Source organism: Lepisosteus platostomus, chromosome 3 (assembly GCF_059453375.1).
Source record: "Lepisosteus platostomus isolate fLepPlt1 chromosome 3, fLepPlt1.hap1, whole genome shotgun sequence".
Lineage (NCBI taxonomy): Eukaryota > Metazoa > Chordata > Actinopteri > Semionotiformes > Lepisosteidae > Lepisosteus > Lepisosteus platostomus.
In genome coordinates, this window is record NC_142613.1 from 50,816,984 (window position 1) to 50,835,986 (window position 19,003).

At 50.1% G+C, this 19,003-nt stretch overlaps 3 protein-coding genes across 9 annotated transcripts in view; 2 read left to right on the plus strand and 1 right to left on the minus strand.

The window, feature by feature from the left end:
• The window catches only part of LOC148675041 (dynein axonemal heavy chain 8-like), an 86,100-nt gene extending 74,108 nt beyond the window's left edge, over window positions 1–11,992 (plus strand). For 5 of the 6 annotated variants that reach the window (XM_088625954.1, XM_088625951.1, XM_088625953.1 and 2 more), the window contains 21 exons: window positions 1,325–1,496; window positions 2,249–2,404; window positions 2,550–2,705; window positions 3,020–3,202; window positions 3,724–3,829; window positions 4,129–4,381; window positions 4,941–5,131; window positions 5,535–5,656; window positions 5,907–6,025; window positions 6,203–6,405; window positions 6,562–6,635; window positions 7,021–7,173; window positions 7,258–7,413; window positions 7,563–7,679; window positions 9,110–9,211; window positions 9,315–9,475; window positions 9,754–9,910; window positions 10,015–10,167; window positions 10,724–10,913; window positions 11,000–11,121; window positions 11,596–11,992. In XM_088625954.1, coding sequence (XP_088482080.1) covers window positions 1,325–1,496; window positions 2,249–2,404; window positions 2,550–2,705; window positions 3,020–3,202; window positions 3,724–3,829; window positions 4,129–4,381; window positions 4,941–5,131; window positions 5,535–5,656; window positions 5,907–6,025; window positions 6,203–6,405; window positions 6,562–6,635; window positions 7,021–7,173; window positions 7,258–7,413; window positions 7,563–7,679; window positions 9,110–9,211; window positions 9,315–9,475; window positions 9,754–9,910; window positions 10,015–10,167; window positions 10,724–10,913; window positions 11,000–11,121; window positions 11,596–11,883 — 3,334 coding nt within the window. In that variant the 3' untranslated portion in view covers window positions 11,884–11,992. Of the gene's footprint in view, window positions 1–1,324; window positions 1,497–2,248; window positions 2,405–2,549; window positions 2,706–3,019; window positions 3,203–3,723; window positions 3,830–4,128; window positions 4,382–4,940; window positions 5,132–5,534; window positions 5,657–5,906; window positions 6,026–6,202; window positions 6,406–6,561; window positions 6,636–7,020; window positions 7,174–7,257; window positions 7,414–7,562; window positions 7,680–9,109; window positions 9,212–9,314; window positions 9,476–9,753; window positions 9,911–10,014; window positions 10,168–10,723; window positions 10,914–10,999; window positions 11,122–11,595 lie in introns of those variants that run through there. The other variant, XR_015935433.1, reaches the window with a different exon arrangement.
• Window positions 11,993–12,797: 805 nt separating this feature from the next.
• saysd1 (SAYSVFN motif domain containing 1) lies at window positions 12,798–16,670 on the minus strand. The gene is made up of 2 exons (XM_088625970.1): window positions 16,367–16,670; window positions 12,798–14,377 (listed from the first exon to the last, which is right to left on the minus strand). The coding sequence occupies exons 1-2, from the start codon at window positions 16,589–16,591 to the stop codon at window positions 14,096–14,098; spliced, it is 507 nt and encodes a 168-aa protein (XP_088482096.1). The 5' UTR covers window positions 16,592–16,670; the 3' UTR covers window positions 12,798–14,095.
• Window positions 16,671–17,419: 749 nt separating this feature from the next.
• The window catches only part of rab3gap2 (RAB3 GTPase activating protein subunit 2 (non-catalytic)), a 43,280-nt gene continuing 41,696 nt past the window's right edge, over window positions 17,420–19,003 (plus strand). For both annotated transcript variants that reach the window (XM_088625956.1, XM_088625957.1), the window contains exon 1: window positions 17,420–17,730. In XM_088625956.1, coding sequence (XP_088482082.1) covers window positions 17,625–17,730 — 106 coding nt within the window. In that variant the 5' untranslated portion in view covers window positions 17,420–17,624. The remainder of the gene's footprint in view (window positions 17,731–19,003) is intronic.

Here is a 19,003-nt window from a genome sequence, read left to right on the forward strand (position 1 = left end):
CCAAATAACAAGTACATTGTATGCTTATAGGCAATTCTAATAAAAGAAACTGTTAACGTAAAAATAAAATAGTTTTTATAGTTCAAAAGAAATTGCATTAAGTAAAAAAATGTTTCACAAATATCAGTAATAGACTGATCATGTTTACCTGACAAAAAAATGATCAAATTGAATCCATTAACCAATGGTCAGTATGACAAATTTCTTTCTAAAAATTCCTAATAATGAAGTTGGAGAGGAGACAGATTAATATTGGTGTTACTACTGTATATAAGGCTGCTGTGCAGAAGTATTCACCCCATTCCAGTGAAGGGAAAACTGAAAAGAAAAAACCCAAACTAAGACATGTTGAATGCATACGTTTTCACACCTAGCAAACCTAGTTTAGTGTGGGTGCACGTGATTACTTTTTCAAGTCTCACAATTAGTGTAATGTCCTCTGTGCACAATAAACCATGACCATTGTGGTTTTGTGTGATTTGAGAATTCATACACTTTTCTCTTAGAAGGTTCCTCAGTCAGATAGCAAATTGCAAGTAAAGATTCACCCATGAAGATAAAAGAGCTGTCAGCTGTAGAGAGAGGGGCTGAATGGTCTTCTCTTGTTTATAACTTGACTTTTGTCGTTATGAGTCAACAATAAGGTCACTCTACAAAGAAAAGCATGGTGGTGACAGGGCGATGTTATAGCTCTGCTTCTCATCAGCAGGGATGGAAAAGCTTGTCAAGACTAAGGGTAACATAAATGGAGCAGAGGACTTGCTAAACATAGAGGAAAGCCTGCTTCAGACCTGCTTCGGAACAAAAATACACCTTTCAGCAGGTTAATGATGCAAAGCTATAGTGGAGTGGCTTTAGAATAGGAAAGTGATTGTCCCTGAGTGACCCAGTCGAAGTCCTGACTAGTAAATAATGAATGGTATATAAATCAATAGAAAATTAAATAGTAAATAATGAATAGTAAGTCGGAGGCAAGATTTCAGATGTTCGTTAACAATCTTCAGTCAGCTTGACAGCGCTAGAGCAACTCTGCAAAGACGAATGAGCGGGAATCGCGCCATCCTAGCTAGAGACATAATCAAAATGACTTGCAGCTGTAATTTGTGATTTGGAAAATGTGTACATAGGATTTGGAATTCAACCAAATGGGATATCAATGGAAGGGGGTGAATACCTTTACTAGGAGCTGTATTATGTGGTCATGTGTTATGGCCTTGACTTTTATATAAAGGACTTTTCAGGTCTGAAGTCTAACAGAGTATTTAATCCTCTTTCGAACAGGTAAATACTTACGTTCTGGTGAACCTAATCCCTCTGTCTGTAGGCTGGTGGGAGATGTGCTGCAGCTCACAGGATTCCTGTCCTATTGTGGCCCCTTCAACCAGAACTTCCGCAACATGCTGCTGAAGGAAATCTGGGAGGTGGAGCTGCGTAGACGCAAGATCCCCTTCACGGAAAATCTCAACCTCATCTCCATGCTGGTGGACCCCGCCACGGTACATCTGCTGCACTGAGAGCCTGCCAGCACTCTCAGCCCACTGTCAGTTTAACTAGCGTGGGCGAGGGAAGGATATGTCATTAGATAATAATAATTGCTTACACTTATATAGCGCTTTTCTGGACACTCCACTCAAAGCGCTTTACAGGTAATGGGGACTCCCCTCCACCACCACCAATGTGCAGCATCCACCTGGATGATGCGACGGCAGCCATAGTGCGCCAGAACGCTCACCACACACCAGCTCTCAGTGGGGAGGAGAGCAGAGTAATGTAGCCAGTTCAAAGAGGGGGATTATTAGGAGGCCATGATTGGTAAGGGCCAATGGGAAATTTGGCCAGGACGCCGGGGTTACACCCCTACTCTTTTCGAGAAACACCCTGGGATTTTTAATGACCACAGAGAGTCAGGACCTTAGTTTTACGTCTCATCCGAAGGACGGCGCCTGTTTACAGTATAGTGTCCCCATCACTATACTGGGGGATTAGGACCCACACAGACCGCAGGGTGAGCGCCCCCTGCTGGCCGCACTAACACCTCTTCCAGCAGCAACCTTAGTTTTTCCCAGGAGGTCTCCCATCCAGGTACTGACCAGGCTCACACCTGCTGAGCTTCAGTGGGTTGCCAGTTGTGAGTTGCAGGGTGATATGGCTGCTGGATGGATGAAGGATGGATGAAGGATGGATGAAGGATGTCTTACAGATGACACGAGAGCAGTGGTATCTGATGACAAATTCTGCCCTTTTCCAGATTAGTGAATGGAATCTGCAGGGCTTGCCAGGGGACGACCTTTCTGTTCAGAATGGCATCATTGTGACAAAGGCCACCCGCTTTCCACTTCTCATTGACCCTCAGACACAGGGCAAGAGCTGGATCAAGAAGAAAGAGCAGAACAACGAGCTACAGGTGGGCTGTCGGCACTCTGCTGTACCTCTAGTAAAACCTCACTCTTTGGGGTCTGTTCCTCAGTGAAAGGGGTCCAGGGGTCCAGGGTGGGAAGTGCTTATTGTGTGTTTGATAAGTGATTCACTAGGTGGCCTTTCCCCTCCAGGTAACCTCTCTGAACCACAAGTTCTTCCGCACACACCTGGAGGACAGCCTGTCTCTAGGACGGCCGTTACTGATTGAGGATGTGCGGGAGGAGCTGGACCCCGCGCTGGACAACGTGCTGGAGAAGAACTACATCAAGTCAGGCTCCACTTACAAGGTGAGAGACTCTTCCATAGCAAGCTGACAGGACTTCACAGGAAACGTATATGTAAATGAGTCCTTCTAATGATTTATGTTTATAACAGCTCATTTTGCTCCTCTTTTATTTTTCATGATAAAATTATGAACACTCCATGTATTCGTGTCTATTTGAGTCTTGATTTGACCTCAGTGTGAATTTCTATGCTTAGTGTGAAAATGCATGATGGCTTAGAAAATGGAGCACTATAGTGATTAAGTACAGCGTACAGAGTAACATGTTGGCTTTTAGGATTAAACCCAGTAGAAAAGTCTCTGGTTCTGTGACTGCAGGTGAAAGTGGGAGATAAAGAGACAGATATAATGGATGGCTTCAGGCTCTACATCACCACTAAGCTGCCGAATCCAGCGTACACTCCAGAGATCAGTGCCAAGACCTCCATCATAGACTTCACTGTCACCATGAAGGGCCTGGAAAACCAGCTGCTGGGCAGAGTCATCCTGACGGAAAAATATGTAAGACACCCATTCGGGCCGGACAGCCACGTTTTCCTTAATGTCAGAGCCATATGCATTTCAAGAGAAAACCAAGATGGCTTTCGATAAGGGTGGGGGGTTTGATGAGATAGTTTTACAGTCTTGTGGGAACAGGCTACAGCTCTGAAGCATTTGACATGATACATTATAGCCCTTTGCATTGCATTCTGTCCCCATTGAGAATGGAAATGGCGAACTTTGATGGCTTGTTTACGAGTGTCACTTGAACAGCCCCTCTGGTGCACTGTACTCATATGCCCTCCAGCAGCGTGCAAACAGGACTTCCCTGCTGTTTTCTGTCTGCTCGCATGCTGGAAGGTTCAGCTGCTTTGACATAGATACACCCATTTTTGTATTGCTTCATTTGCTGTCACTCAAGATTGGTTGAACTTTTATCAAATTGACCCTTCCATGAACATTACAAGAAAAAAACGCCTCCCCTCTTCCATCTTAAGTACAGGCCTGCTTCTTGAGTAACGTCTGGGAGTGCTGTGTTGCAGGAGCTGGAGGCAGAACGCGTGAAGCTCATGGAGGACGTCACCGCCAACAAGAGGAAGATGAAGGAGCTGGAGGACAACCTACTGTACAAGCTCAGCACCACCAAGGGTATCCTGCCACTGCCCTCCCCTGCTTCATAAACACAGCGCGTCCGCTCATGAGACACATGCTCTGTTTTTCTAAAATCTCCCTGAGGAGTTGTTTGTCCTCGGATGGGAGTTAACTGGGAGCCTCTTAAAGGTGTCACTTTAGTTCTTCAGTAATTTCTCTCGCTGCATTCTTTTTGGTATGTAGTTGTGCCTCAGAGCTGTGATTAGGGCTTCTACAGGGTAGAATTTGCTCTGCTGTAGAGTGAGCGGTGTTGTGCTGGGAGAGCCCTGAGATGGTGCTGTGTGCTCTGTGTTGAGGTTCCCTGGTGGATGATGAGTCCATGATCGGGATCCTGAGCACTACAAAGCAGACGGCAGGGGAGGTGAGCGAGAAGCTGCATGTGGCAGCAGAAACGGAGGTGAAGATCAACACTGCGCAGGAGGAATACCGCCCTGCTGCCTCCCGTGGAAGCATCCTGTACTTCCTCATCACTGAGATGAGCATGGTCAACGTCATGTACCAGACCTCCCTGGCCCAGTTCCTCAAGATCTTTGATATCTCCATGGCCAAGTACTGAACTGCCTCTCTTCCCAGCACACAGACTGGGACATCAGCCTGACATACCTGCCTGTTTCTGCACTCCCTCCTCTCAGCACACAGACTGGGACAGCAGCTTGACACACCTGCCTGTTTCTGCATTCCCTCCTCTCAGCACACAGACTGGGACAGCAGCCTGACACACCTGCCTGTTTCTGCACCCCATCCTCTCAGCACACAGACTGGGACAGCAGCTTGACACACCTGCCTGTTTCTGCATTCCCTCCTCTCAGCACACAGACTGGGACAGCAGCCTGACACACCTGCCTGTTTCTGCACCCCATCCTCTCAGCACACAGACTAGGACACCAGCTTGATTTGCTTATTCTGAACTGAATTTTGCAGTAGGAATAATTTAGATAGTGAAGTAGAACACTGTCATATTTAACTTTTAGAAATGTATCTAATATTTTGAGATGGCTTCACACTTAATCATTATTCATATACTGTACATACAGAACTGTATACAGTTACTGAAGCAGAAGCTGAAGCTGCTACCCTCCTGTAAGAAGTGTGTGTTGCTGTTCTGCAGATCTGAGAAATCCCCTCTGGCACAGAAGCGCATCAGTAACATCATTGACTACCTGACGTTTGAGGTGTTCAGGTACAGCGTCAGGGGGCTGTATGAGAACCACAAGTTCATCTTCACTATGCTGCTGGCCCTCAAGATAGACATGCAGAAAGGCAAAGTCAAACACAATGAGTTTCAGACCCTCATCAAAGGTACAGATCACAAGCCAACGAATGTGCAGAACAGAGAGGATTGTTGTAATCAAGATAGCTGATCATGTACTGGTTTTCTGCAGCCAGGTCTAGAGGAAATGCAGATGGAAACATGCTAACTGATTTTTAATGTCACACTGAGGCATGTGTATGTCAGTGTTGTTGTTTTATATTTTGTTCAATAATATTGTCATATGGGTGACCGAGAACACTCCAGTATTTTTGTTTAAAATATTGAAGTTGCAACTTCCATTTTTCAAACTAGAAACCTGATTTCCTGATTAATATGCATGGAACGTCTCAGAAAATCACACTTTTACTACAGGCAGTTAAGTGAGGCTAGTACCCCACAGGGCCATATCCAGTGCCCCAGTGTGCCGATATGTGCTCTGTGTCTGTGAAGGGGGAGCCGCCCTGGACCTGAAGGCCTGTCCTGCAAAGCCCTTCCGCTGGATTCTGGACATGACCTGGCTGAACCTGGTGGAGCTCAGCAAGCTGTCCCAGTTCAGCGAGATCATGAACCAGGTCGGGTCTCTAGAGTAGCCGACACATCTGTGCATTAGCCCTGTAATTGCACATCTGTCTTTTCTGTATTATACAGCTCAAAATGTGTTTCTCTACTCATCCCTTTCAATAGAGCACCAGAACTGTAATTGAGTGAACTGTAGGTAGACTGTGAATTGATCTCCCACTGGTGGATGCACTGTTTTGACACCGAAGAGCCATACTCATAGCTGTTTGTACATTAACAGAAGTCCTGTTATTGCATGTGCAGGTGTCTCGGAATGAGAAGGGCTGGAAAGTGTGGTTTGACATGGATGCTCCAGAGGAGGGGGTGATTCCTGATGGATACAATGATTCTCTGGACACTTTCCACAGGCTGCTACTGGTCCGGTGAGAGCCTAGATACACTCCAGCTCACACAGAGTTCTCTTCTCCCATCTTTGAACAAGGAGGCCTGAGACACCGTCATAATTAAAAATATTTAGTATACTGTGCCCTAGGCGTCATTGATATGTAATTAAATACAGTGTATTGTTCAAGACTAGAAAGATGTGTGTCCCAAGGCAGATCGTGGTGTCCAGACCGCACCCTGACTCAGGCCAGGAAATACATCGCAGACTCGATGGGCGTACGGTTTGCAGAGCCAGTCATCCTCAGCCTAGAGAAGACCTGGGAGGAGAGCGACATGGGCACGCCACTCATCTGCTTCCTGTCCATGGGCTCCGACCCCACCAACCAGATAGATGCCCTGGCCAAGAGGCTGCGGCTGGGTGAGATCAGCCTGCAAGATCTTACACGCTTACACTGTTTCTGCTGGGAGGCTCAGAACCTACGTGTGGCTGAAGGGTCGCACTCGGACACCCGGGTGTTGTCTGATGGGGCTCGTGGGCAGGGGTGATTCTGACTGGACCTGTGCTCGTTTCCAGAGTGTCGGGCTATCTCAATGGGACAGGGGCAGGAGGTGCACGCCAGGAGGCTCATCCAGATGTCGATGCAGCAGGTGAGTGCTGCTCCGACTGCCCCCTGCTCTCAGATGCTCCGTGTTGACACTTCGCGCTGTTCTGGATGGTAAAAGTGAAGAAACACTAACATTGTGTTGTTACCCATTATCAGTGTTTCAAAATGTGAACTTTGCTGTACCTTGACAAAAAGTTGATTTCTCAATATTTAAAAGCGATCCATGAAGTAATTTAAAAGCAATTCTATTTATAGAAATACCTCTATTCTTTTATCCAGGAGATATAGAACTACCTTTTATAATGAGTCAGTGACACTTTAACCCATTAGCTGTGTGGTTACTGTCTGGTACTGGGTGTTCTGGTTGAATGTTAAATCGGTGTGCTTTCAAGAGCAGCTCTGACAGCCCGTCCTGTGTGTGTGTGCAGGGCGGCTGGGTTTTGCTGCAGAACTGCCACTTGGGCTTGGAGTTCATGGACGAGCTGCTGGAGACCATCACCACTGTGGAGTCCATGAACGAGGGCTTCCGAGTGTGGATCACCACCGAGGCCCACGAGCGCTTCTCCATCACGCTGCTGCAGGTCCGCCCGTGTCCGCGCGCCGCATTGGGGGGCGTCCTCACCCCTGCCCGGGCTGTCTTGCATCGTTGCCCGTTTGTGTTCCAGTCATCCATCAAGTTCACCAACGAGCCCCCTCAGGGTGTGCGTGCCGGCCTGAAGCGCACCTTCTCGGGAATCAGCCAGGACCAGCTGGACGTCAGCAACCTGCCCATGTGGAAGCCCATGCTGTACAACGTGGCCTTCCTGCACACTGTGGTACAGGTAACAGAGCTCCACCCAGTAGACACAGGGGAGCTGTGCAGACTGGGAGCTCCTTATTTACTATCACCGTTCACAGCACTGTGCGTCATGACTCCTAGTGAGCGGGCCAGCTGAAAGGCCACAGCGCTGCCTTTGTTCTTCTCATGCAGGAGCGTCGTAAATTTGGCCCCCTGGGTTGGAACATTCCCTACGAGTTCAATTCCGCAGACTTCACAGCCAGCGTGCAGTTCGTGCAGAACCACCTGGATGAATGCAGCGCCAAGAAAGTAAGCCGACTAACAGCTACAGGTCACCGTGTCATCCTGCACTGTTCTTGTGCTTGTCGGTGGACTTTTAATATGATCATTCACAGGTACTCGTGCGTAATTCACTGGGATTACATTCTTCCAAACTGTTACATTTCAGTGTGAGCAATAAACCATGTCTCAATTTTAAACACAAGAGGAAAAAGAAGCAAAACAGAGGTGCAAAAAGAAAAGTCAATAAGCAAGCAGAAAGCTGGTAAGTACAGCACTGACTGCCCGCACTATGGATTGAACTATATCCCAGTGCACTGTTTGCCTGACTACTACATGAACGTGAGACCTCAGGAATGTTTCAGAGGAGAGGAGGACAATTAGCCTTTTGTCCTCAACTGGTGGTTTAGATGGTTAGTGAATTTTCTCTAGCCTCTTCTGGAAGGTCCCCAGAGTCTGGGCCTTAAACAATTGCCTTGGAAGCCTGTTCCAGATGTTCCACAACTCTTTCCTTCTTTTTGTCTGTCCTAAATTAATTCCCTTTTAGTTTCCTGTGAACCTGTGAAGAAAGGCCTCATTTAGAACACTGTATACAGTTCTGGTCAGCCCATTATAATACCTATATGTTTTAACTGTAAATGTTGTGTTAATTGTATCTGTTTTGGCAGTACGGTAGGTCATTGGTCATGTCAATAAACCTCTGAATTTGAATTTGATATATTGCTGTTTTGAAACCAGTCCAGAGATGATCTATCAGATACATTCTGGGGCTCAAGGGAATGTCCTGCGCTGACAGGCTGAAGGAACTGAGTCTCTTTAGTCTTGAACGGAGAAGAATGTGAGGAGACCTGTACAAGTATTCAAAATCTATAGACACTGAAGTCAACCCAGCATATTTCTGCAGAATGAACAGTGAAAAATGAATCAGAGGGCTCAAGTGGAGGCACATCTATACACAAAGAGTTGTGGGAGTGTGGAACGAGCTACCTAGTCACGTTGAAGCCAAAGCCTTGACATTTTCAAGAAACAGCTGGATGAGATCCAGAAATTGGATGAATTAGCTCCTTACTATTAAGTGGTCTGGATGGGCTATTTAGCCACCTCTCATTTTTAGCTTTTCTTGTGATTCTAAATTCATTAGCCAGTCCCACATCCATGTATAAAGATTACCTTAGGTTCTTCTAAATTTTTATTTGAGAACCAACATTTTATGAGTGACCTTATGAAAACAGTATAAAATGGTCACATACATAATGTACTCTAATGCTCCTGTTGCTTGTTCAAATAATTCTATAAGACCTCTTTCTGAATTCATGTAAGATAGCTCTTAAAATGGTGTTGTTTTCTCTAAACTTGTTAGGTGTTAGGTGTTAGAAACCCCTGGGAAAGAATAAAGGATGTCCGAGAAGAAAACATAGGTAATGGTTTCAGAGTCCTGCTTCCTGTGTGTCTGCCTACAGGGTGTCTCTTGGACCACTGTGCGCTACATGCTGGGAGAGGTGCAGTATGGCGGCAGGGTCACTGATGACTATGACAAACGGCTCCTCAACTGCTTTTCACGGGTAGGTTTCTGTAACAGGGCTGAGGGCTAGTCTTAGGGAGAGGAGAGTGCTGGTTCTGTGTGTTGAGGTTCATGTTCCTTTCTGTCCCCATGTCCTCTCTCAGGTGTGGTTCAATGAGAAGATATTTGAGCCAACCTTCTGCTTCTACACAGGCTACAAGGTGCCAGTGTGTAAGACAGTAGAGCAGTACCTGGAGCACATCCAGACACTGCCTGCTGTCGACTCACCCCAGGTCTTTGGATTGCACCCCAACGCTGATATCACGTAAGACTGAAACCCCCAGTCCTCCACTCCATCAGCTTTTCCCATAACAATTCACTACTGTCCAGCAACGATCTTCTCAAGAGGTACTTGAATACTACTCTCTGATGCGAGGGCAGACAGGCCTTTTCTCCTGACAGACAGAGAAAGGGTCTGCTTGCCGTGAATGGAACTGAAAGGAGGAAGACACAAGGGTGGGCTTGCAATCATACTGATTTTGCTCTGTTTGTTCCATTGTTATAGCATCAGTGCATTTGAGCTTTCTGAGTGTGTGCTTTTAGGTATCAGAGTAACACATCAGCAGAGGTGCTGGACACCATCACCAACATTCAGCCAAAAGAGAGTGGAGGGGGAGCAGGAGAGACCAGAGAGACTATAGTGTACAGGCTGGCACATGACATGCTGGAGAAACTGCCCCCGAACTACCTCCCACATGAAGTCAGTGTGCCGAGACATGCAATACTACTAATCACAGCCTTGAATACCAGACACTTATGGACAAATACTGACGTGCATCATGTTATTTATGTGGTACTGTTCAGGTCAGAGCCCGTCTGGTGAAAATGGGAGCCTTAAACTCAATGAATATCTTCCTGAGGCAGGAAATAGACCGCATGCAAAGGGTGATCAGCCTGGTGCGCAGCAGCCTGAGCGACCTCAAACTGGCCATCGAGGGCACAATCATCATGAGCGAGGTCAGGATCACAGGCTTTTCCTCCCACTCCTCCCTCTGACACGTCATCATGAGCTCCTGAGCGAGGTCATTGCCACAGGCTTCTCCTCCTACTCCTCCCCCTGACACATCATCATGAGCTCCTGAGCGAGGTCATTGCTACAGGCTTCTCCTCCCAGTCCACCCCTTACCTGTCATCATGAGTTCCTGAGCGAGATCATTGTTACAGGCTTCTCCTCCCACTCCTCCCTCTGACCCATCATCATGAGCTCCTGAGCGAGGTCATTGCTACAGGCTTCTCCTCCCAGTCCACCCTTTACCCGTCATCATGAGCTCCTGAGCAAGATCATTGTCACAGGTTTCTCCTCCCACTCCTCCCTCTAACACATCATCATGAGCTCCTGACCGAGATCACTGCCACGGGCTTCACCTCCCACTCCTCCCTCTGACCCGTCATCATGAGCTCCTGAGCGAGATCACTGCCACAGGTTTCTCCTCCCACTCCTCCCTCTGACCCATCATCATGATCTCAAGCAAGCCCTTGTCCTCCTTTGACTCTGGATGATGTCCCTCTACAGAACCTGCGCGACGCGCTGGATAACATGTACGACGCCCGTGTGCCTAACCTGTGGAAGAAGATCTCCTGGGACTCGTCCACACTGGGGTTCTGGTTCACAGAGCTGCTGGAGAGGAACACGCAGTTCAGCAGCTGGATCTTCGAGGGGAGACCCAAAACCTTCTGGATGACTGGCTTCTTCAACCCCCAGGGTGAGGATTGAGACGGACACTTATGGATACTGTACTGAGGTTTGGAGGCCTGTTTCTTTCTCCGAACTGCACTTGTGTGTTTCCAGGGTTCCTGACGGCCATGAGGCAGGAGGTGACGAGAGCACACAAGGGCTGGGCTCTGGACACGGTCACCCTGCACAACGAGGTGCTGAAACAGACCCGGGAGGAGATCACAGCGCCCCCTGCGGTATGTGTCCTGACACTCTGCTCTTTGAATAGTCTGCTGCAAGGATCTCTCTTCCTCGTTTAGCACCAGGAAGAGCGATGGATTATTTCATTACTGTCCATCTGTAAATTCTACAGGTTTCTGTGTGTTCATTATAGTTTCATTTCAGGAAGCACCAAGATTAGGACCATGTGTTTTTCATAACCCGTTTTTTAAACGTGTAATTCTGTCTGCCACCCTCAAAACTTAGATCTAGCGCCATATTCAGCTTATGTAAAAAGAAATAAGCTTTTTTCTGCTCAGTCAGCTTGAAGTTCACTCACAATATTCAGATAAATGGCAACAGTAAATCAATTTAAAGCTTTAATTTATAATTTGATCAATTGCCTATGTAACCCCCAACTTCAAGCCCAGTGTGAAGCCCACTCATCCCCTAGCCACCCCTCACGCGTGGGCAGGAATGGCAGAGCCAGCCTATCTGTGTGTCTCCCTCAGGAGGGCGTGTACATCTACGGCCTGTACCTGGATGGGGCCGGCTGGGACAGGAGGAACTGCCGGCTGATCGAGTCCACCCCCAAGGTGCTGTTCACGCCCCTGCCCGTGGTGCACATGTTCGCCATCAACTCCACCGCCCCCAAGGACCCCAAGCTCTACATCTGCCCCGTTTACAAGAAGCCGCGGCGCACCGACCTCACCTATGTCACCCCAATCTGCCTGCGCACCACCCAGCCCCCTGACCACTGGATCCTGCGCGGCGTGGCCCTGCTGTGCGACATCAAGTGAGGTCTGCACACAGTCCTGCTGAGACAGCCACTGGCAGCCCTGGTTCTGTTCTCAAAGCACACTGTTTTATCCCTTGTAACAAGCCAATAAAATCGAGTGTTGACTTGAATGGACGTCATTCTTGGGGTACAGCTTAATAGTACAAGAGTCAGAAAGAAAGAAAGTGCTCTAATAAATCAAGTATACACAGGGCACATAAAAGCCTTAAAAATTAGGCTGTGGTCATTGAACCTGTCTTTTCTGGACTGCCATATCGGTCTGTGTCGCCCAGTTTCTCTGTCCAGGCTGTGGTCACTGAGCCTGTCCTCTCTGGACAGCCAGGTCTGCCTGTGTCCAATTTCTGTGGCCGGATTTTGAATGATCTGTACTTCTTCAGGGTCTGTTTCTCTTTGCTGCGTCTCACCCTGATCAGGTATTCATTCAGCGTGTATTTCCTGTTCACATCCCAGTGTGTGTTGTGTGTGTGTCCCAGTGGGTGAAGAAGTGTTGTTTGGCTTGTACTAGGATTTGGCTGACTTTGCTTTGTGTTCTTTTAGTTGTGCTGTCCTGAGGCTGGCTGGTATTGGTGATAGGGCTCTCAAGCTAAGGAGTTGTTTGGTGTCTGGAAGGCGTAGAAGCTTGACCAATCATGTGGTAGTTTCTATAGTAATAACCAACAGACTTTTGGTGGTATTTTTTTCCATCACTCATTAATCACAATGCCATTCTCAGTTATTCAGAACAATATATGGTATACTGTAAATGGGGGTTGATACTGTATATCCTGCTCGCCTTCTCCTTCAGTACGTTCGGTGTCAGGTCAAAACTGAGCATTTCCCCGATCTATATCGGAATGTCTCTGAGCTTCGGATCTTGACATGTTCCAGAACTAAAAAGTATGAGTGGGAAACAATCAAGACCATTGATCACAGCTCTTGCAAGTGAATTGGATTTAATCATCTTTGGTCACAACTTCTGATCCAACGAACTCAGTTTATGGATACAATTACCGCACGGTGAACTGCGCCATCCAGGCACCAGAGAGATTCCGAAAACAGAAATTTGAGATGGGAGCAAAAAATCACTCATCCTAAACTTGACATGGGCCTGGATAGCACGGTGTGCCATGCAGTAAGCAGGCCCGGTCCCAGGGCGCTGTCGGATCCGTGCGGTTCTGACTGTCCTGCACAGAGCTCTGCAGTGTGAAGAGTCAGAGGGAGCAGGCCCGGCCCTGTGTTGCTGTCGGACCCGTGCGACGGTTCTGACTGTCCTGCACAGGGCTCTGCAGTGTGAAGAGTCAGAGGGAGCAGGCCCGGTCCTGCGGCGCTGTCGGACCCGTGCGGTTCTGACTGTCCTGCACAGGGCTCTGCAGTGTGAAGAGTCAGAGGGAGCAGGCCCGGTCCTGCGGCGCTGTCGGACCCGTGCGGTTCTGACTGTCCTGCACAGGGCTCTGCAGTGTGAAGAGTCAGAGGGAGCAGGCCCGGTCCTGCGGCGCTGTCGGACCCGTGCGGTTCTGACTGTCCTGCACAGGGCTCTGCAGTGTGAAGAGTCAGAGGGAGCAGGCCCGGTCCTGTGGTGCTGTCGGACCCGTGCGGTTCTGACTGTCCTGCACAGGGCTCTGCAGTGTGAAGAGTCAGAGGGAGCAGGCCCGGTCCTGCGGCGCTGTCGGACCCGTGCGGTTCTGACTGTCCTGCACAGGGCTCTGCAGTGTGAAGAGTCAGAGGGAGCAGGCCCGGTCCTGCGGCGCTGTCGGACCCGTGCGGTTCTGACTGTCCTGCACAGAGCTCTGCAGTGTGAAGAGTCAGAGGGAGCAGGCCCGGTCCTACGGCGCTGTCCGACCCGTGCAGCGGTTCTGACTGTCCTGCACAGGGCTCTGCAGTGTGAAGAGTCAGAGGGAGCAGGCCCGGTCCTGCGGCGCTGTCGGACCCGTGGGGTTCTGACTGTCCTGCACAGGGCTCTATAGTGTGAAGAGTCAGAGGGAGCAGGCCCGGTCCTGTGGTGCTGTCGGACCCGTGCGACGGTTCTGACTGTCCTGCACAGGGCTCTGCAGTGTGAAGAGTCAGAGGGAGCAGGCCCGGTCCTGCGGCGCTGTCGGACCCGTGCGGTTCTGACTGTCCTGCACAGGGCTCTGCAGTGTGAAGAGTCAGAGGGAGCAGGCCCGGTCCTGCGGCGCTGTCGGACCCGTGCGGCGGGTTCTGACTGCCCCGTGCAGCCCAGTGTCCTCCTCACCCAGCTACCTGTCGCCCAGCGGCCTGTAGCCCATCTCGCCCTCCAGCTGCTGGGCAGTGAGGGTGCCCAGCAGGGGCTGGCACTGCGGGTTGAAGACGGAGTAGGCGCTCAGCTCGCCAGGCTGGCGCTGCCTGGGGCTGCGCAGCCCCTCGTACAGCCAGTAGAAGAGAGACAGCAGGAAGAAGGGCAGGCCGAACTGCAGCTCCGAGAACAGCCCCAGCAGGGCCAGCCACAGAGCCAGCTTCAGCAGTAGGACAGCGGCCCGCAGCCAGCTTGGGCTCTCCGCCTGCAGAGGGGGGAGAGAGAGAGGTCAGGCTACTGAGGACAGGTACAGCAGCTACAGGACAGTGGCCCCCAACCAGCCTGGGCTCTCCGCCTGCAGAGAGGAGAGAGAGAGAGAGGTCTCTGGATGTGTGCTCCAATGTGTTGTTGTTCAGTGTGAATTTGTACCTGTTTCCCTGAGGTCTGGCTTTCTTCTGGAAAACCATAACTCTGGTCTTGTCCAGATTGACTGTCAGTGCCCAGGTCTGACAGTACTGCTCCAGCAGTGCCAGGTTCTGCTGCAGCCCCTGTTCTGGGTCCAGATGGGCTGGCAGTGCCCAGGTCTGACAGTCCTGCTCCAGCAGTGCCAGGCTCTGCTGCAGCCCCTGTTCTGGGTCCAGATGGGCTGGCAGTGCCCAGGTCTGACAGTACTGCTCCAGCAGTGCCAGGTTCTGCTGCAGCCCCTGTTCTGGGTCCAGATGGGCTGGCAGTGCCCAGGTCTGACAGTCCTGCTCCAGCAGTGCCTGGCTCTGCTGCAGCCCCTGTTCTGGGTCCAGATGGGCTGGCAGTGCCCAGGTCTGACAGTACTGCTCCAGCAGTGCCAGGTTCTGCTGCAGCCCCTGTTCTGTGGGCGACAGCAGGACCAGGTCATCTGCGTAGAGCAGGAACTTGATTTCTGTGTCGTGTAGTGTAAGACCAGGAGCTGCAGACTGCTCCAACATTCCTGCTAATTCATTGATATAGATATTGAACAGTGTTGGGCTCAGGCTGCAGCCCTGTCTCACCCCGCGGCCTTGGGTGAAGAATTTAGTCCTTTTGTTTCCAATTTTCACTGCACATTTGCTCTCTGAATACATTGATTTAATTATGTCGTACACTTTGCCCCCTATGCCACTTTGGAGTAGTTTATAAAACAATCTCAGTAGTTTATAAACCGACACTAACCAGCCTCAGGACAGCACTGCTAGAGCACCACAACCCAGACTCAACCACATCACAGCACAGATCAAACAGCAATATCTCACACACTGGGACACACACACACAAACACAACATAAACTGGAATGCTACAGAACCTTAAACAGACAATACACACTAGCTGAATATTTGACCAAAATAAAAAATAACAAACAGAAACAGACCCTGACGAAGTACAGGCTCAGTGACCACAACCTGGCCATAGAAACTGGGCGACACAGGCAGACCTGGCTGCCCAGAGAGGACAGGCTGTGCTCCCACTGCCAGCAGGGAGAAATAGAGACAGAGGTGCACTTCCTACTGCACTGTGACAGATACTCTGGGATTAGAGAAACATTCTTCCCGAAATTCAGAAATCTAATCCCAGAGTTCCCACACCTGCCAAAACCACAACAGGTCCCAATCCTACTGGGAGAGGGAGGAGGGAACTCAGTTGATCTGGCAGCCCAGTATGTGATCTCCTGTCACAGCCTGAGGAACAGTGAGTCCGTCTCCCAATAATGCTCCAGCCGCCTACAGTATATGTCGATATTATATAATATGTCTTTGTTGTAAATGTCTGTAACATGTCTGTAGATTTTATTTTACTTCTATTTTTTGTTTTGTTCTATGTTAATTTTATTATTTTTATTTGCTTTGGCAACACTGATTGTACCCATTGGTCATGCTAATAAAGCACCTTGAATTGAATTGAATTGAATTGAGAGGTCAGGCTACTGAGGACAGGTACAGCAGCTACAGGACAGTGGCCCCCAACCAGCCTGGGCTCTCCGCCTGCAGAGGGGGGAGAGAGGTCAGGCTACTGAGGACAGGTCCAGCACTAGGGAGTTCAGGTGGAAGGGCTCTGTTCCATGTACACAGCTTCATCAACACACACAACCATCCAACTACACAATCACAGACCCTAGAAATAGAAACAGAATTATTAAGTCCAAAGGAAAACAGCGGAGCCGGGTTCCCGAAACCGGACCGGACTGCACTCAGTCTGAGACGGACCCGGCGCGCTGTGAGGGCTGAACTCGGCCGACGAACTTACAGCGGGAGCAGCCCGGCTGGTATTACTGCTCTCTGGGGGACTCACTCTCTGCTCCGCAGGTTGTGGCGGATCACAGGCTGGGCTGCCTCTCTCAGACGCTCCGGCAGTGCAGCACTCCGTGACGGGGCTCTGCGACTCCACCGCCGGGGTCCGCATCTCGGGCTGGCCCGCCGGCTGCTGCCTTCTCTTTAGGGCTCTGAACTCCTCCAGCCGCTGCTCCATCATCGGCGGCGGCACTCTCACAACACAAGTGCGGGGCGGAAACACAGTCAAAACAAGCCTGCGTGGCAGACTCTGCGGGGCGGATACAAGGCAGAGAGAAGAAGGAAGTCTCCCCTGATCGCAGACGTCTTCCGGACATTACAGCCGCGCGGTAGACAGCGCCCTCTGCCGGCACAAGCTGCCTAGCACCGCTTCTAACTACTGTATGCGAACTGTTCACCACAATAAACTTAGCTTTTAATACATTTATAAAACAAAAACTGAGCAAGCTGCCGTAGCTCATGGTTCAGACTATGGTCACATTTTGTCACAAAAATACAATTAGTTTATGGATTTTGAGTCCTGTACTTGTATCAGATCTCTGTTCAAGACTAAAGAGACTGAGTTCCTTCAGTCTGTCAGTGTAGGACACTACCTTAAGCCCAGGAATGAGCAGCTATATGTTTTCTATTCTAAATGAGGCCTCAGTCATACCGAGGTTTCTCTCAAGAACTGTCTGGATGAGATCCTGGCTGGAAGTGTTCACTTGTTGTCTAGATTGTCTAATAACCCATCAGTATTGCGCTGCTGCACAGATCTCTTTATGAACATAGACCAGTTCAGTACAGGTGGGTGTATGATCTGATCGACCGCAGGGGATCGTTGTTGGCAGACCTGCAGGTGTTACGATATTTAGAACTTGGGTTCTCTCCTGGGAGGATGCTCTGTTTTGGAGTTTGTTCTCCGTGCCCACCCGTGAACACGCACTGATCTCCACACGGCAGGTCGAACCTCGCAGGCTGGCGGTCAGCCGGCCGCTAGGGGGCGGCGTGAGGGAGAGCAGCCGCTGCTGCAGGCTGTCAGGAGCTCCGGGTTGTCTTGAAGAGCGGCGCCGTGTCAACATCCTCGTACTGGGGTTCAGCTGTAGACACCGAGGGGCGGATTGTGATCGTGCGGAGTCCCGGCGGTATCACTGAGGCACACGGGCTCGGACACCTGTCTGTAACATCGGCAGTCCAGGCTCTTGCTCTCCCGACCCGGTTCGGTTCGGCTCGGTATGTCCTGCTGTCTGCTCGAGTTCTGCCGGGTCCAGGACCTGCGGACGGTCCGCGAGTTCCTGTTCCCAAGCCTGCGAGCCGCCGACACCAACAAGAACCAGACAGGTAAGGAAGAGGCAGCTCGGAACCGACTGGGCTCTCCCTAGCCTGCGCCTCTGACGTCACACCGCCGCGGGATCCCCGCTCACCCGCGGTGCTGCGCCCGGTTTGCGGGTCTATATTTCTGGGGTGTCTTGCCGTTTTGTGATCGGTTTCCTGGCGCTAAGGGGGACGAGGAACGGCTGGGGGGGAACAGCTCTTGCAAAGTAGGGGTGACGGAGATCATAGCCGTGTCTCTTTGTGTCCGTCTGTCTTTCTGTCCGTCCCTGTGTGTGCGCCTGCAGCACCGACATGCGCTGGGGGCTGTGCAGTATATGAGTCATCGCAGAGAGAGAGGGAGGCAGAGACAGACACAAGCTGAGCAGCACTGCTTCATCCACTGGGACACACACACACAAGCAGGGAGAAACAGAGACAGAAAGCCAGACCTCAGGGAAACAGGTACAAATTCACACTGAACAACAACACATTGGAGCACACATCCAGCTACACATATCTCGGTCTCACCATCAGCTCTTCCGGGAGTTTTGACCTGGCAGTGAAGGCACTGGGGGAGAAGGCACTCAGGGCTTTCTGCGCAATAAGAAGGAGGCTCTTCAACATCAACCCACCAACAAGAATCTGGCTCCAAATATTTGAAAGTGTAATCCAACCCATTGCCCTATATGGCAGTGAAGTGTGGGGTCCCCTCACAGACCAGGAGTACACCCAATGGGACAAACACCCCACAGAAACTCTGCACATGGAGATCTGTAGAAACATCCTCCGTGTGCAGAGAAAAACTCCTAACAACGGGTGCAGGGCCAAATTAGGCCAGTACCCATTATTGATAAACATACAGAAAAGAATATTAAAGTATTGGCTACACCTAAAAAACAGCGACCAAAATTCCTACCACCACAAAGCCCTGCTGAGCCAAGAGCTGAGCCCAAAACAGAGCCCCCTGAGCCAGCTGGTCCTGAGGCTCACTAACCTGAGCCACACCAACACTAACCAGCATCAGGACAGCACTGCTAGAGCACCACAACCCAGACTCAGCCACATCACAGCACAGATCAAACAGCAATATCTCACACACTGGGACACACACACACAAACACAACATAAACTGGAATGCTACAGAACCCTCAACAGACAATACACACTAGCTGAATATTTGACCAAGATAAGAAACAGCAAAGAGAAACTGATGCTGACGAAGGACAGGCTCAGTGACCACAGCCTGGCCATAGAAACTGGGGACACAGGCAGACCTGGCTGCCCAGAGAGGACAGGCTGT

Coding starts and splice junctions, on each gene's coding strand:
- saysd1 (XM_088625970.1), bottom strand. CDS start 16,591: ATGATGGAGCAGCGGCTGGAGGAGTTCAGAGCCCTAAAGAGAAGGCAG. Junction 14,378..16,366: donor CCAGCCGGGCTGCTCCCGCT/GTAAGTTCGTCG, acceptor CCCCCTCTGCAG/GCGGAGAGCCCAAGCTGGCT.